Genomic DNA, 17,712 nt, shown 5'->3' on the forward strand with positions numbered 1-17,712 from the left:
CGGCTAAATTTTTGAGGAAGAGGTAAAAGAGCCATTTGGGGTTAGATATGAAAAACTTTATGCAACAAATGCATATTTGGAAACCGCAAAACGAGCATGCAAATCCATTTATACGCATGGGTGAATGAATATAGATGAGCTATTTTCAAAGTATAGCCATCCTGGTGTAGCATATCTGTACAAAAGGAACGGGAGGGAGGTGAATTACTCAGCTTAGTCACCCATTTACAATTTTCAATGGAAAATTGCATTGTCAGTTTCCATTACGCCTGCACAAATTTGGATAAATTAAAGAGTCAACTAAGTAATTATTGATAACATACATGTGTATGAAGTAAAGCAGGAAAGCCTTGCCAGTCATTTGGAACTTCTCAGAAGTTTCTAGGATCTCCATTAGGAAGAATGGTAATACATGTGACTCTGAAACCAATCTGAGACACAGCACTGGCCTATTCAGCCATCTCTCCAACTTGGTATTTGGAGATGTGTGAGAACAGGGGAAGATGTCGTAAATGGAGCATTAAGAGAAATCACTCTGCTGAACAGAAATAGTACATCTGCTCCCAGTCCCTGCACTTTATCAGGATCCCTTTGTTAATTACCAGGAGAATTAGCATTCAACCTGACAAATGGGTCTAAGTAAAAAAAAAATAATCCTTGGAATTACACAGGATTTAAATTCTATAATTCTCTCTTTCATGATATTCTTTCAGAATATATCCTGTGAGATTAGTGCCATGTTCTGTTCTGACAACATGAACATTCTGTTTTTATTTCTATAACAGAATGTTCAACCTAGAATGATAATACAAATCCTTGGAAAGTCATATAAGAGTCTGATCTTCTGAAATGGACTATTAGTTTGACATTTCAAAATCTGATTGAAAATCCCTCAATATGGAGTCACCAACTTCTTTTATTAATCTGGTCTTGTACTTGCAAACATATTTATCTTGCAAACAATTTAAATAGATTTTCTTTACTCCCTCCATAAAAACAGTATAACACCTGATCTTTATAAATTATTTACATTTTTTATATAAATAAGTATACATACAATCATATTTTTGTGTATATATTATGTGTGTGTATGTACATACATGTATTTGCAATTTGATTATGTTTACTAAACAAAATACTTTAAAAATGTTTTCATTTCCATTTAAATAGATACACCTCATTCATGTTATGTTGTGAGGTGCTATATATGGGTCTACCATGGTTTATTTAGCCAATTACTTGTTAATACTTGAGTTGATTCCATTTACTTGATTTCACCATTACAGACAATAGGTAATGTGTATCAGTGACAATGTATCTATGAATCAAGTGAACTTAGTCATTGAAGGTACATGATTAGTCCCTTTATTTTCTGACTTCTAGTAGCACTAAATATTCATCTCTGTGACAGTATTTAATGCATTATATTGAAATCATTTATGCATGTATCTGCCAGCCTACTCCACTAGAACATGACTTGTTCCCCCTTTCAATTCTTAGACCAGTGGTGACCAGTGTCTCACCAAAAAAAAAAAAAAAAAAAAAAAAAAAAAATTAAAAAAAAAAAAAAAAAAAAAAAAAAAGTCAAGTTTCCTGGTTTTCCTTGTCATCAAACAAGGAAAAAACAAACTCAGTATTCGTTAATCCAATGTTTTTTCTACACATCCTCTATAACTTTCTAAAGACTTACTACAAACTGTTTCCTTTTAATATAAAAGAATCTAATGATTAGAGTAATTTGAAATTATGGTGACTTAATTGAGAGTGTGAAACAATCCATTAAGTGCAATTTTTAAAAGGATTTATGTTTCTCACTGTTCATAGGCATACTGCATTTTTCAAAAAGGCTCATTTTTACAACTGAGGATATCATTAATAATATCACTAATGGCACACATGTGTACCCTATTATAGATCTTCATATACTATGATTAAGAGTGAGATTTATTCACATTTTTGATCCCTGATTTTTTTATACTTGTATTTAGGTCTCAACACTTTTCATTTGCGCTGCCTAACTTCAAAATTGCTGAGAACACAAAGGTGAACTAACATCTCTGAGATGTTAAGAGCTAACATCTCGTCTTGTGTAGGACAGCTTCTTAGTAAGTGGTTTTTGGAATTATGAATGAATTCATGAATGGACAAAAACATAGGGGTCAAAGATAAAGCTAGATTTCTGGTTTGTGTAACTGGCTGTACTAAGAAACCATGGACATTACAGAGTACCCATAAAAAAGTGTTCTTATTGTTGTGAATGGTTGTTGCTTTGGTTTTATTTTCTTCGTTTTGTTTTTAACTCAAAAACTATTTTTCGCCCTTTCATCTCATCCTTCTCCAGGAAGAATTCACACAAGTGCTAAAACCCCTTTTATCCAAAGCTGTATTTCCCAGAGGAAGAGCAATGACCCAGAATATAAAAGGCTTGATATGGGAGTGATACCACTCAAATGTGCTGCAGTGAGGTGGCAGGGCAGAAATATCACACCTGGTGGATGTGGATTCAGTACCAGGAGGATACCATGGAGATGGCAGCATGAACAAGTACAAGGTACGTTGAGATACAGGCAGCAGCTGTAACTCGAGCTCAACCACGTTGAAGGAAACATGAAACTGGGGCAATCCACCGAGTAAAGAGGACTACAAGGGCAGCTGGCTCAGGGCAAACAGAAGCATATGGGCAGAGAGCCCGCCCAGAGTGGATTCCAGGGACACCTGTATGCAGCACAGCAAGTTAAGGCAACTGGGGAAGTAATTTATGCTCTGTAGCAGTTGGTGCCATATTTTACTCAAATGAATGTGTGAATTCTAACTTCAGACACTCTTAAAATAGATTTTCTGTTTTTTTTTTTTCTTTTTTTGGCAGGGGGTAGTTTTGGGGAGCTTTTTTTAGGGGTGGGTGTTGTCTTGGGCTATTTCTATCTCATACTTGGAAGATTCGTATGTTAAAAGTTTTCCCAAAAGTACAATTATTTACATAACTATGAGCTGAAAATGTATTTTGAAGGTCATTTAGTCCAGGCCTCTGATCAGAAGAAGGGACATCTTAAACAATTTAAGAGCAGCAGTTGTCTGTCTAAGCTATTGTTAAGGATCTCCAGGAATAGATATTTGCCCACCACTTCCGCTGGCCTGTTCTCACGGTTATACTAGAATTACAAGCAAATGTTGTTTACTCTTTCCTTGGGCCTACCTCAACACAATCTGGTTCAAATCCATTTACATTGGTTAGCGCTCTGTGGACCAGGCAACCACTGCTCATTTTTCTTAGTCCAAATTCTTTTTTCTGTTTGTCAGCTCATATTTTTCTGGCCTACTTTTCGGGCTTAAAAATGCAATGCTATCAAGACTCTTCCCTTTACACAATCCTGGACTGCCTGATCTACACACACTAATGACAGAGACCTTTTTTTTTTAACCACCAGGTAACAACAACCTACCAAGGATTTTATGAAGCCCTTTCCAATGCCATGTCCAAGGTATAAAAGGAAATTAGCAAGTCAGACAGAAGGGAGAGGAACGGTTAGGGAGTCCATGAAAGTGCAACAATGCTAACGAACATATCAAGAGGACTGCAATACATTTTGGGAACTAATCTTTGGGAGAGTATTAGTGAATTGGAGTAATAGTGAGTAAAATAAATAAAGCAGGCAGTTACTAGGAGAAGGAGGCTGAATGTCTGACCAGTTTCACAGAAGGGAGATCTGAAATGTTTTAGTTCAGTGAAAACAGTACTCTTTCTCTTAGGCAGATTAAGATAAGTCAAGGAGATACTGACTATATGAATTTTATTTGCACTGAGGACATAACAAGAATAAATTAATGTCAGCAGAGAAAGGATTTTTATTAAATTTAAGGAAGAAATTCTGCCCAGAAATACTTATTAAACACTTAAATGGAATACTAAGAGAAGGGGAGAAAAATAAATATGGAATTGTATTAGCTTATACAGGCATCTTTTAAACACACGGGAGATTCTTACACGTGAAAGAGTGTATAGAGGATACACAGTCATTATTTTAATATTAAAAAAGAAGGAATTACAAGTTCAGGGCATGGCCTCAGGAGTCATGCAGCCTTGGTTAGAATACCAGCTTTGCAAATTCCTAGTGGGCCTCAGTTCTCACATCTTTAAAATGGAGAAAATAGCACCTACCTTATAGGTTTGTGGGGACAATTAAATGAATTAATATGTGTAAAGAACTTAAAATAGTGTCTGACACAGTATGAGTTATGTACAATTTTGCTATTGTTGTTGTTCTTATTGGTATTAGTAGGAAAAAGCCCAATAACACATTGCCAAAGACAAAGAATGATTATAGTTTCTATGACTGAATTGTAGACAATAATATGTTTATCCTTGTCTTTTTCTTCCCCCTATGCTTGCCTTCAGCTCAATACCAGGACTAGAAGTCAAGAAATGTATATTCTTGTTCTCTCCTCCACTAACCAGATGTGTGATTTTTTGTATTTTAAGTCACCAGCTCTCAATGTTCTGGTTGTTTCAAATTCTGTTAGTTCTCCACTCTCTCTCAACTAATCTTTTTCTCCAACACTCCTTTTTCCCCAATCATCTTCTTTTTTCCTATCTCCTGTTCCTCTTTCTCAGTCTTCTGTCTCATTTTCTCAATTATCACACATCCCAAGCTTCACAGCTTCCCTGAGGCCTCATCATCCTTCCACCCTTCATCTCTTATGGGCAGAAGACACGCCAAGATTATACATCTGGCCCCAATCCAAATCTATATTGCCTCTATTTCAGGATGAAACACATTTTCTGTGTCATGCAAACAGGGACTTTGTCCAGGATGAATAATGTCCTGAGTCTGGGGGAGGGAGAGGCACCCATCACTTTTCTTTATTTCCAGTGACCTCTGGGAAAGGGGACAGCTCTCACTAACAGTCAGAGAGGATCACCATCCCCAGATGAAGAATTATTCTAATTCATGAAGCTCTACCTCTGCCTGTACTTTGATGAAGGAAGTCAAGGTAGAGAGCTGAAGAAGAAGAAACAGTGGATACAATTCATGAAAAAAAAAAAAAAACTTTAAATGTTATTTGAGTCAAAAAAATATAAATTGTGGTAGAAGAAAATCATATTGTTTTAACTCTACCATTCTAATCTGAACAAAGGTGGAAAAGGCCAGAGGAAGAGAGAATTAATGATGCATATACCAAAAAAATTCCCATATAATGATAGAAACTGACCAATGAGGCATGTTCTGAAACTTATAAATGCCTCATTTAAATATTAAAAACAAAATTTTGTATAGATTCCCTACCTACTCTGGTAAAAGAGGTTTGGGGGCTATTATTGACTTTTTAAAAAACTGGCTGGCAGTTTCAAAATATTCCTGCGGTGGTCTTAGCTTATACTGAACTCACTGGGAGCTCAGTAAGTTTAACCTCCTGGTTTTCTTATGTATGAAAGTTTTAAAGAAGTCACTATTAATATTAGCTTAACTTTTTCACCTTTTTGAACATAACTGTGGCTCATTCCAATAGATAGTTAAATAATAACTATTATTATTTTATAATAATAAAGTTTCATCAAAGTAACTTACTCTTGGTAACTGTCAGAGAAATCTTAGAGCAAGATAATACATTTAGTCTTTCATACAACCCCCAGGTACAGTTGGGATGTTGTTAATCAATAGTATGAAAATGCTACTTTGCAAAAACCTCAAAATCTTTTAACACTATGCCTGATCACAGAAAGTCATTTGTCATACTTTAAGGATACATTTTTTTGGTTTCTAAGTTCTTGTATAGAAAAAATACATATATAGGCTATTTTAAACCATAAAGACATTTTAATGATATGTTTAACCAATATATATTTTTGAGGATTTTAATATGATTTCTCAGACTTTTAAATAATATCCTTCTCTGTTTACATTATGTAATTTTCTTGTACATGTCATATTTTTGTGTATATCTCTCTGTTTATATGCATATACACAGACATACATGTATGTATCAAAAACAAATGTCTCATTATTTTAAAATCTCAATACTTTATTTAACAGAAAGTTGGCCCAATTTTTAAAATAGGGGTTCATAAATGTATCCTCCTGCACATGTAATTGTGTATTTGGGTCATGAAATGCAATATATAACTTCCTATTTTTACAATGTTTTCAACTGGACAAATTAAACATTTAGTACCTTAAACATCACATATAGTAACTTTAAATAAATAACTACATTATTTGCAGAAGAAAATCAATTTTGCACTCAAGACGAAGAGCTTAAGCTGGAAGGTAGTGTCTTCCATACGGCAGCTATAGTTATATGCTGCCATGCCAGCTACTTCCCTAAGGAGACTCCAGGCATGCTTAATTATAGAGAGACATCATTACTTAGAAGAAAAACCTGAGTCTTTAATTTCCTTGCCTCTGCTGGACTGGGGCGGTTCATTCTGCTGAATCCAGCAATGTCTGAGTAACACCTAAGCTTAGATGGTTCCACGTACAAGGCCAGGTATTGTGAGGTCACAAACCACAGTAACTCCTAAGCTGTGATCAGTGCTGCTTCTGTTATAGATTGCCATCCACACAGAATTCATTATGTCTATAATTAAACACAGAAAGCCCCTCCTGATGTTAAGATGCTAGTGAGGCAACTGTTCTCTTGGCAGCACCTCTTGTAACTTTTAGACCACCAGATCCCTCCTGGGAACCAATCTGAGAAAATGCTATTTGAAGTAGCACTTGTTCCCATAATGTGGCATCAATGTATTTCTAATTACAGTCCCGATAGTTTTGAGCACAAGTAACTAGACAAGAGTCCAGATCAGCACTTCATCTTACCAGGTCAGTCTTACTTTCCTCCCACTTCTTTCCAATAATAGTTTCTCATATATACCAGAAATAGCATAGAGAATATATCTTTCTAACTCTAAGAAGTACTCCCAAGTTCAAATTTAGGCAATGCGTTGGGAAGCCAAACTCACTTGTGCAAAAAGAGACACTATTTTCTCATCATGTAATTTCAGTTAAGTGCCCAGCGTACCATCATCTATATCTTCAGCAGAACCATGTTCTGACTCAGCAACTCTCACAAAGGGCCTACTTAGGGAACCGGCCTAGGTCTTTACATTTGTGCTGAATCACCATGGACTTTGATATTTTCAATAATTTTACCTCCTAGAATCTGAAATAGATGAAAATTGTGTTGCTTGTTTTCTGAAAACTAAATATTTTCATTCAAAAGATCAAGAATTAGTTGTAATATTCTTTAGATGCAATATACCGGGGCTTTACTTCTGGTTACATTAGAGTAGAATCAACCTATTAAGCAGAATATGAATAGAAGGCCAACAAAAGAAGCAAATAAGCAAGCATTATAGAAACAAAGTGTGATGAATCCTGACAAGCTAATCCATTTCTTTACTATCATGACATTAGGAAATGGCACTGAATATAAGGGTCTGCCACAATCCTCAATTCTGAAGGCGTTATTATAAATCGGCCATTCAAATTAGCACCAAGTTAACAACTAGTGAATACATTTTCAGAAGCCATTACCTGTCTGTTAAAACACACAGGTTTTGTCAATAATGGACAGAGTTGCCTGCTGGGGCAACAGACACACCTGGGCTCAAATTTCATCTCTGCCATTGAGCTATGGAACTTTTGGCAAGTTAGCTTTTCTAATACATACATAGTTTTAACATTTGTAAGATGGGAATTTTATAAAACCTATCAAGTACGATGTTGCAGGAATAAATGAGGTAAAACAGATAAAGGATACTTTGTATACTTTGTATACAATGCCTTTCACTCAGTAAACACTAAATAGTAAGTATAATAAATGTGATTCTAAACAGAATGATGTTAAATTGTATTCACATTCAAGAAGTGCTTATGGCACCGTTAAAGTAGGGGTGCCTAGTGCATCTTTTAAAACAATTTGATGCCTAATATTTTGGGGGAGAAATCATGTATATTTGTAGATTTAGACAGTATAGTTGGGCTAGTGATTTTTTTTCCAATGTCCAATCACTCATTCAAATATTTGAGCTTTTACAACTTACTGATTACTAATTACCTAAAATACCAGCAGTTGAGTTGTTCTAATTAGAAAACATACATTGCTTGAATGTATTGGTAAGACTTTCACTCAACAGATGAAGATGTAAAATAAGAACCTATGTTTTATCTTCATTATAAAAGCACAAGAAATTGGAAACAAGTTCAAAGGTTGTAAGGTATTTAAAACAATACTCTCTCTCCTTTCTCTTAGATGTATTCATATATAAATACACTTGCTCCCTGGAACGGTCATTGGATTTTTGTTACAAATATTTGACTCTTTTGCTAAGATTTGTAAATATGGATTTACATTAAGGACCCCTTTGTAAGTAATTTTTTATACGTTTTCAGTGCATTAGTATTCATTGAGCAACATTCCTTTCACAATCTGAAGGATTTTTTTTTTTTCAGGTAGAGCTTATATACAGTAAAGTACATAAATCTTAAGTGTATAATACATGCATCTTTACAAATATATATGCCCATGTAACTACACCCAGATCATGCCAAGGCTCCACTGTGTCCTCTTCTAATCAACACTACTAAAAGGTAACTTCTATTCTGACCTCTATCACCACAGATTAGTTGAGTCTGTTTTGAACTTCACATAAATAGAATCATGCAATACGTACTCATACAGTTGCTACCTTAAATTACTAATTTCATTTGTTTAGATTTCACACAGGAGGAACAAGGAGACCACTGCCCTCTTTATTCAGCTTGTCTATATAATGTGTCAATAGGTACTAAGAGAACTCCACCAAATCTTACACCTACTATTGAGTGTTAATGATCTAAAATTCATCTAAAATGACCTCAAAGTAGATTTACAGAACCAAGTTTAACATTTTCACTATTAACATTCACAAATCCTAGAGCCACTATGCTGCTGCCATTAGATATTTCTTCTAAATTTTCAAGCTTTTCTGCGAGTTTACATGTATCAGCTACTCACAAACACTCTTTGAGGTAGGTTAGCAGGGGTTCACAATCAGAAGTAGTCTGATTAGGTGTTTCTCAATTTGCAATCTTGGAAATTGAAATTAGGACATTAGCAGCTTTACTCTACTTTTAAAAGCAACTTAGAGGCAATGCCACACCTGGAATTTAGTTCTTCAGACCCCATGCCACATTCTGTTTACACACATTGTGGAAAAGATAACACTGTAGGAAAAGAATCTGAGAGAGCATTGTACCCATTCGCATATTCAAGTGGGAATACATGGACTCCATGCTTAAGAGAGAAAACCAAAAAGCCATGCAATTTCTGAAGACCTCTAAAGCAACTAACAAAAAAAAACTTTTTTTCCCAAAACTTAATTCAGACATTTTAAGACTTACTACTCAGCAAGGACCACACACACTTACCTATTCCTGCACTTCCAAGTAATAGAAAGGGACTGAGCCATAAAATTATAGAGAAGTACACAAGGAAAAAGTATAAGGGTTTTGCATAATACTGTGATGCATAATGAACTAAAATCTTCTGGAATGCAAAAATGATTTATTCTGAATTATGTCAAATATACTTGTGCAATTTTTTGAAAGTACAGTGTGCGTGCTAAAAACTTCTAATAATAGGTTTATTATCTCCATAATAAAACAAAACCTGAATATCTTAATAAGGCCTAATTTTCAGTGTATATTTATAGGAGTTAACCCTACGAACGGTGTAGCCACCAACTGCTCACTGAGAAAGGGATATGGAATGTGGTTCCTGTTTTCAGAAACCAGTGTGGCTCAGGGTCCTAATACTCAGAATGCAGCTAAGAATAACAGAAATATTATATAGTACCTGTCCTTTTTGCAGTCAATCAGGGATTCCTTAAATAACCATTTAATTGTCACATTTCATTTAATGCTATCCAAAACTGGAACATGATGTTACTAGCATATATGACTTTACACTAAAAATATAATCTGTTTATAACTATAAGAAATCTTTCTTGAGCTTTTTAAAGCTCAAGTATCCTAGCTTCTCTGCAACATACATGTAAATAACTTTAACTTATCAAAAAGCCTCAAAGACAAAATATAAATAGGATAGATCCATTAGATATCTATACCTATACATTAGAATAAATATAGTAAAAATCACTAAGTATATGATTGGGATGGATAAAGGTATTAGTTTATATGGAAAGTGACAGTTTTTACAAATGCCTTTGTGTTAAAGGCTCACTTAATCATAATAAAAATTCTCAAGTAGAATATGATGTTTTAAATATTTTGAATCACAACCAGACATGGTTAACATTAGAGCACAGCTGTGTAAAACAGAAATAGAGGCTCAATGTGTTTACTCTTTGCTTTTCTTTATAAGCTGAAACTTTTGGGCTAATCAAGCAAGGATCATTATTACATTAGAATTCCTTTTAAATGAAAAAGAAAATGTTCCATATTTGAATTTTGCTTGACAGTAGCCCTAAAGAAAATAGTATCAGTAGAAGTAGTGGTGCTGATGGTAGTGGTGATAATAGTAACAAAAATAGCAAGTGGGTACTTCAGAATATTTATTATGTGCCAGACACTGTTCTAAGAGCTTTACATGAAGTCACCTGCTTAATTTTGCTAAGAGCCCTATGAAGTAAGTACTATTATTATACCATTTTCACAGATGACAATATTGAGGAATAAAATTTGAGTGTGCCCACTTAAACCAGGCAGCATGGTCCCACAGCCTACATAATTCAAATGCATCTCAGAATAGTTAAAATAACACATTCAACCTCATCTGTGGCATTTTAGAATGGTAACTCAGTTTTGATTATTAGTTTATAATCAAGATAAGCTTACTGTGATAGATCATTGTTATGCTTTAAGAGCTTCTCAGAACATTTTATCTAAATCAAAATTATGAATTTATCCATTCCACTCAAAGCTTTCTCAGCACAGGTGATCCACCTTTTCCTCAGATGGTAGGCTTCAAACAAAACTGGCAAAATCTCTGAATCATTTTTGTCTAGTATCTACCTATACTAGGTACTACCTAACTACTTACAATTTTTTAACCTTATGAAAATTATAAGTATGTACGTAGTATTTCCCTTTATTGTAGCTGTTAAAATATTGAAAGCCTAGAATCAATCAATCAATATATACTGTCAGAAGGAAGGCATGTTGAGCGAGGTACTTGGGGGTATAATAAAGTATGGCACTGCCAATGTGCTCCAGGAGCCTACAGATTCGATGGGGATATCTGACAGAGACCACATGATAATCCACATAAAGGGTTCAGATAATGCATTTTACAAGTAGAGCCACAGTGTTCCAAACAAGTGGCCTTAGAGTTCTATACATAACCAAGCTCACAAAGATTCTAACTTCCTTAGAGAAAGAATCTTGTCCTCTATGTCCCCTGGTTCAATCTACAGTTTACAGTGTGTGCTTAACAAATGTTGTTGACTGACAGAAAATCATGCTTTCTCTTTTTCTCTAGGCCCCTATCAATCTGGTCTCTACACTGTAGTCAGTGACATTTTTGAAATGTAAATTTGATAATGATACCCTCCTCCTTACCTTCCACACTAAACTCCCTCTGTTGCTTTTTCATCATTTTCACAATAAAGATTAAAATCCCTGACATGGGCTAGAAGGCCCTGCATGACCTGGCCCTACTCCTCTCTCTAAGAGCTCCATACTCAAGGGCCTTCCCTCCGTTGTCTGAATGTGCCATGCCATCTCCTGCCCCAGGCTTCTGACCTAATATTTCTCCTCTGCCTTTACCTGGCTAATTCCTTCTCAACTCTCAGATTTTAGTTTAAATATCACCCCTAAGGAAAAATTTTTTTTGATTAGGTCTGTTCACACTACTTTAAAGTTCTCAAAGTACCATGTACCTGTCCTTCAAAATACATACCATCATTTAAAGTTTTCATTTATTTAGTTTTTAATTACTGTGCCTCTGCAAAGAAATGTGAGGCTTCTACCTTCCTATTAAGGTAGGAACTATTTCTGAGAGTTTACTCACAATTGTATTGCTTGGGCCTATGATTCAGGCACATACAAAGCACTCAGTCAATATTTGTTGAACAAAGAAAGGAATGAATGAATAAATGAGTGAGTGAATATGGTTGTCCGTCTGGCCACATCAGTAAAGCCATAGGAAGCAGAGGCTTTATTAAATGATATCTATCACCCTGTCATGTTTAGTGATACTAAGCAATCAGCCATCATAAGCCATATGTGTTTCTGGCTACTTAAACAGAGGAATCAAATTGATACTCAGAGTCTAGTATGAAATTTTCATATAAGGGACCCTAAAATGCATAAAACCTGGACCTGGAAATCGTAAAACATATAACTTAAATTCTCATTGATCAGCGTTTTATTCTCATTTTTAACTGGGCAGCCATAGAATTCACTAATTCTTTTAAGCTGCTAAGAAATTATTAGTCTCCTTAAGTAGAAACTTATTAAATAATAAAGGTCCCAGGGCACTTAGATGGGTATGATTCACTGAAAAAGCTATGCACCCTATAAGCATCCATCATTCAGGAACGGTGACATTCTTGTATAGTGACGTCTGAGGCTGACTCTCAGGGACAAAACACATAAGTTAGTTCTGTTCCATCAGCCATATATATATATTTTTTTCTTTTGAATAATCCCTGAATCTGAAAAAATATCAAACCTAATAAACTGGAAATCTTATTCAGCAGACATGATAAGTACAGGGCTTGAGAATAAGGGTGTTGGCGCTCTTACCCAGGCTCTGTCACTAACCTGATCATGACACATAACTGTCCTTGTGTTCTCTTTACATCACCACATAAATAAATAAATAAAACTTGCTAGGCCTGCCTGAACAAATAGAGCAAGGATGAACATGAGCTCATTAAATGAAAATATTCTAGAAATCCATAGATGTATAAGTTGTTTAAAGACATTCTAGAAAAAAAGAATATTCTTATTTTATTTTTAATAATTCTTACTGTATTTTGAATACAAAGGCAACTAAAATAATATTAGACTTTTTCATTAAGTTAAAAAAAAAAGAAATTATAGTTGGGACCAGATATAATTTGAATATTGTTTAATGTTTGCTGTTAATTTTTTTCCAAATTTTCTCTAATGAGTATGGATTTATTTGTTTTTAAATTATTATTATTTCTTTAATGTGGCAATCAGTGCAAATACTGGCTACAGGCAGGGCTTTGTTTATACTTCATCTGAATAGAAATCATCTATCCCTAGCCATCAATACATGATTGGTGTTGGGAGAGGCAGCCATTCTCAATTAATTATTTAATAGTCACTTGACACACATGAAACAGGGAAAATAAGCAAAATGGAGCCAATCCTTCTGGGGAGACCAACTCTGCCTTTATCACTCCATCTCCCATTTCTGTGATAATCAAAGGAACCCAGCCTTTTGTTTTCCTTTCATGACTAGTGGTGATCTTTGCACTCCGTTTTCATTTCAAATTTTCAAAATGAATCAATGCTCCAGAACTATCCTGATGGATTTTCTTTTCTGGGTTGAATTACCTTATGCATCAGGTAGTATACTGTTCAATTATATATCTAATTCCAAATTCTTCATCTCATGGAAAGAGCTATCCACTTGCAAAATGCATTTCAGAGCTATCTAATTCTGCTTCTCTTCAAAATATTACTTCTGCCATGCTTTCTCCACTCTTAACTGTTCCTGATTATGCACATCCCTGGATTCCTACGTTAAAAATGCACAAAAAAATAAAAATTTTCATTTAAAACACCCTCCCACACAGAACAAGCTGTCATTGTGTCATATTTGTTTCCTAATTTAAGGAAGGAAGTTATATCTCATGTGTTCTTCGTTAAATTGCCGGCTCTGTATTTTAAAGTGGCACTGGGATACTTAGAGCAATTTGTCCCATAAAATAATGTCCATTTTTTTTAATAATGTCCATTTTTAATTCATTTCTATTTATCAGTGCAGAGGTATGCAACTTCAAATTATACTACAGCAAACCATCAAATATAGCTATCTTATTCATGGTTTACAATTAAGTTAGATTTGGTAGAGAAAAAGTATGTACTGTTTTATTTTTGGAAAACATAACTATAAAGCCTGATGCTAAATCCATGGAAATTTACTGATCAACCTGAAGTGCAGTATAGGCCATGGAATACACAGTCTTCTATAATTACTTAAGACAACATACATGAAAACAAAAACCTTCATGAAGGCAGAAAGCAATGAAATAATGTTTTACTTTTTTTCCATTAGCCCATGAAGGCTACAGAACTCTCCTAATGACCAGATTTCTTTTCTTCCTAACTCCCTTTGCTGTTTAAACAATTACAAATTTTATCAAGTCTTCATTTCTCTTAAAGTCAGGTAAGAGAGGACTGCCAAGTCCAATAAGATTTACAAGGGCTAGTTCCCCTTAGCAGTGTCAGCAAAAAAAAAAAAAAAAAAAAAAAAAAAAAAAAAAGAAGACATTATACAATAAAATACAACCAGAGCTTTTGTCACTACAGCTTTCAAAATCAGATTTAACAATTCACCTCTTAAAAAAATCAGCCATAAATGCCATTTATCCATGTGTTGATTGCTTTGATTTGACCCATAAGCTATCTACTTTAAACCTTGACATCTCAGCCACAGATACATCCATATTTCTTCTTTTTCATATCACTTGGATTTTGTTCATAGGCTTTCCTGTGTCTATACAACAATATTTCTCCTTGGTCACTGTCGTGTAGCAACACTGGAGAAACACAGTAACAACTGAATTTTATGTATAAAGGAGAGAAAATAAAACTTACAGAGATATGAGTTTTTTAAATTCCACACTGTTTCAATCCCTAAGAACAACAGGAATTACAGCTTGGCCTCCACTACTCAGGTAAATATCATTAGCTGAATATCCTTGGAAAATCTCTTGCAATCCTTCATCTGCAACCCCTGTTTATTAGCCTGAAGAAGCTTCCCAGTCCAGCAACATCTAAATTTCTGTACTATTTATCCTCCCAAGTCATCTGCTAATTGAAAAATACGCTATTTAATCTCTAACATTTCTAAACACCAGCTGACCCCTCTCCCATTTCACGAAACCACAGAAATAATATAATTTTATTAAGCCGACAAATGTTTGTCTTGGACATAACCAAAGAAACTAACATTAATTCCAAGAACCCTCTTCCTTCTAATCAAGGAAATCCTCACAAGCTCTCTCCCGCCCCACCACCTTTTCCCACAACCAGGAGCAGGTCGTATCACTTTTCTTGTAAAAAGCACAGCTGTGCTTATGAATCCTGTCTCCCTTGTCCTTTACCAACGAGTAACTACGTGGGGATGTTCAACCATGGTGAATCTCTCCTGACTTCATTTTTCACCAAACGTGTGCCCCATCTTCTAGATGCTTATCTGCATCATACGGGGAAAATAGGTGTATTACAGACTTGGTGGTGGTAGAGGAAAAGCACAGCCTACGTTCAGGTGCGCCCCAGCCTGATGAAGATAGGGAGTGGCTGGGCAAAGAACCAGAGGAATGAAGAGCAGAGGTCATTCTCCCTGCCACTTGAAAGGAAGTAGGGTTGGTAGAACGGGCTCCTGGGAGGAAATGAACCTGGAAATGGGGGCTGCTCAACCATGACGAGAATACCAAGGGAGGGGCTGTGAGAGGTGATAAGGCAGAAACACCCGAAACAGGTCTTCACCGGGACCCTATCTGAAACACGCTCCAGAGAAGGAAGTCCCCATGCACGGGCCCGGGGCCTACCTCGCCCTGCCTCCCCGCGCCCTGCCCAGGCCGAGGCCCCCGGGGCTCAGACGTCGTCGGGCCTTACCTTGGCTGCAGTCTTTGCCGCGGAAGCCGGTTCGCGAGCAGTCACACACCGCCTGGTCGTCCACTACGGAGCACACGCCTCCGTTAAGGCACACCCCGCCCTCGCCCTCCTCGCCAGCCTCGCACGGGCTCCCGCCGCCGCTGTTAGGCGGCTCGTCGTCCAGCTTCACCTCGCCGCTGTCCACCAGAAGGGCCTGCGAGGAGTTGACCCGCACGTCACGAATCCACCCTTTGAAGGGCTCTCGCTCCCGCACGGAGGCCAGCGTAAGCTTGAGCGCCGCGGCGCGCAGTTCCGGGGGCAGCCCCCCGACGAAGAGGCCGCTGAACACCGTCATGTCCCGGCGCTTGGACTTGACCTCCACCCACTTGGCCTCCACCTGGTCGATGAAGAGCGTGGTGTTGCGGAACTGACGTCGGATACGCACGCTGTGCCATGCGCCGTCGTTGACCGGGGTATCGGCCAGGAGCGTGGCAGGCTCGGCGCAGAAGATGGAGAAGCTGAGCTGCAGGCGGCCGCCGCGCGTCAGGATGAGCTCCAGGAAGTCGCAGAAGCCCTCATCGTCGAAGTAGAGCACTAGGCCCCGGGCGCTGCGCGTCTTGAGCTGGAAGCTCATCTCGCTCTCGCAGCAGGCGTTCCACTTGGGGAAGCGCGTCCACTGACCCTCAGCGCCCGGGAACTCCAGCCCGCTGCCCAGCTCTGCCCAGCAGCCCAGGAGCAGCAGCGAGAGGCACACGAGAAAGCAGCCCCCGCGCTGGAGAAGCGCCGTCCCCATGCTCGGGGCTGGGGTGCGGCGGGGGGGTGCCGGGGCCGACAGGGTCAAAATGGTCCTGGACACCGTGATGCAGAAATAGGGATCCGGAAATAAGTCGGGTAAGGGGAGGGGCAGGAGTGGGAGGGATGCACCCTCCTTTATCTAGCTCTTTTTTTCTTCTTCTTCTTCCAGCAACCCCTCCCTCTCTCCCTATAGTCCCCTCCCAACTGGAGAACGTAGACCCCAGTAGTACAGGGCAGCCACAGAACTTCCAGACCAAAGGGAGGATACACTTTGGAAGCAACGCTCTGGAAAAGGTGTCAACAGAACGTCAAGGGCAATCACGCATCCATTTATCGGTGGTGTCAACAGATGCTTCACTCTTCAAATACCATCATCTGCCAGGTACCATCAGTGGTACCAGGCAAAAGGGAAGCAGTTCGAGTCACACTTTCCAGGCAATTACAAGAAGCCAGCAATGAACCAGGGTCCTTGAATGCTTGGTAATGCCTCAAGTGTTTCTCCTCTGGATGTAGTGTCCCAAACCAGAAGGGAGAAAGGGGCCCCTTGCCTCTTTAAGGCACCACTTATCAACCCCAGAGGAGCTTCAAAGGCCTGCTTCTTCTGTCATATCATGGACTTCCAGTACCACTGTAGCCAAAGCAGAATTCCTTGCACACGGCGGCCTCACAGGCTGGGTTTTACTTCTCTTTGTCCCTCCCCAACAGTAGGGTTCAAACACAGACGCTGTGAAATAGCCAGAAGCTGTTAGACACAACAGCTCCTCTTCTTTCCTCTCCGCCTCTGCAAGGCCAAGCTAAGGTGCCAGCATGTCAATTGGTTGTGTGTCGGTGATGCATTTTGATTTTATTTTGTCTTTTTATAACGACCCAGAAATCTGCAGAGAATGAAAATAAAAATTAAGTTCTAAGGTCTGTTAGAGTATCATATAATCATTATTCAGCCCAGAAACCAGGTATATAACTAGCACTGTTAGGAAGTCAGAGTTAACCTTATTGGAAGGAGCTTATTTGTCCTGATCTACAAGTAAGATGTTATGTCTCCTAATAATTAATATCACACTCTTACAATCAGCCATTACCCTTGTAGTTTATTATAACTGTTAATAGGTAACCCTCCCAGGTT

General features: G+C 37.6%; 1 protein-coding gene across 17 annotated transcripts in view; it reads right to left on the reverse strand.

Moving 5' to 3' along the window:
• The window catches only part of NRXN1 (neurexin 1), a 1,113,124-nt gene extending 1,096,522 nt beyond the window's left edge, over nucleotides 1-16,602 (reverse strand). For 16 of the 17 annotated variants that reach the window (XM_024753584.1, XM_024753583.1, XM_024753579.1 and 13 more), the window contains exon 1: nucleotides 15,816-16,587. In XM_024753584.1, the coding sequence (XP_024609352.1) occupies nucleotides 15,816-16,587 (772 nt within the window). Of the gene's footprint in view, nucleotides 1-15,815 lie in introns of all 17 variants that reach the window. The other variant, XM_024753585.1, reaches the window with a different exon arrangement.
• Nucleotides 16,603-17,712: the final 1,110 nt, after the last annotated feature.

This window comes from Neophocaena asiaeorientalis, unplaced genomic scaffold, assembly GCF_003031525.2.
Source record: "Neophocaena asiaeorientalis asiaeorientalis breed wild unplaced genomic scaffold, Neophocaena_asiaeorientalis_V1.1 scaffold171, whole genome shotgun sequence".
Lineage (NCBI taxonomy): Eukaryota > Metazoa > Chordata > Mammalia > Artiodactyla > Phocoenidae > Neophocaena > Neophocaena asiaeorientalis.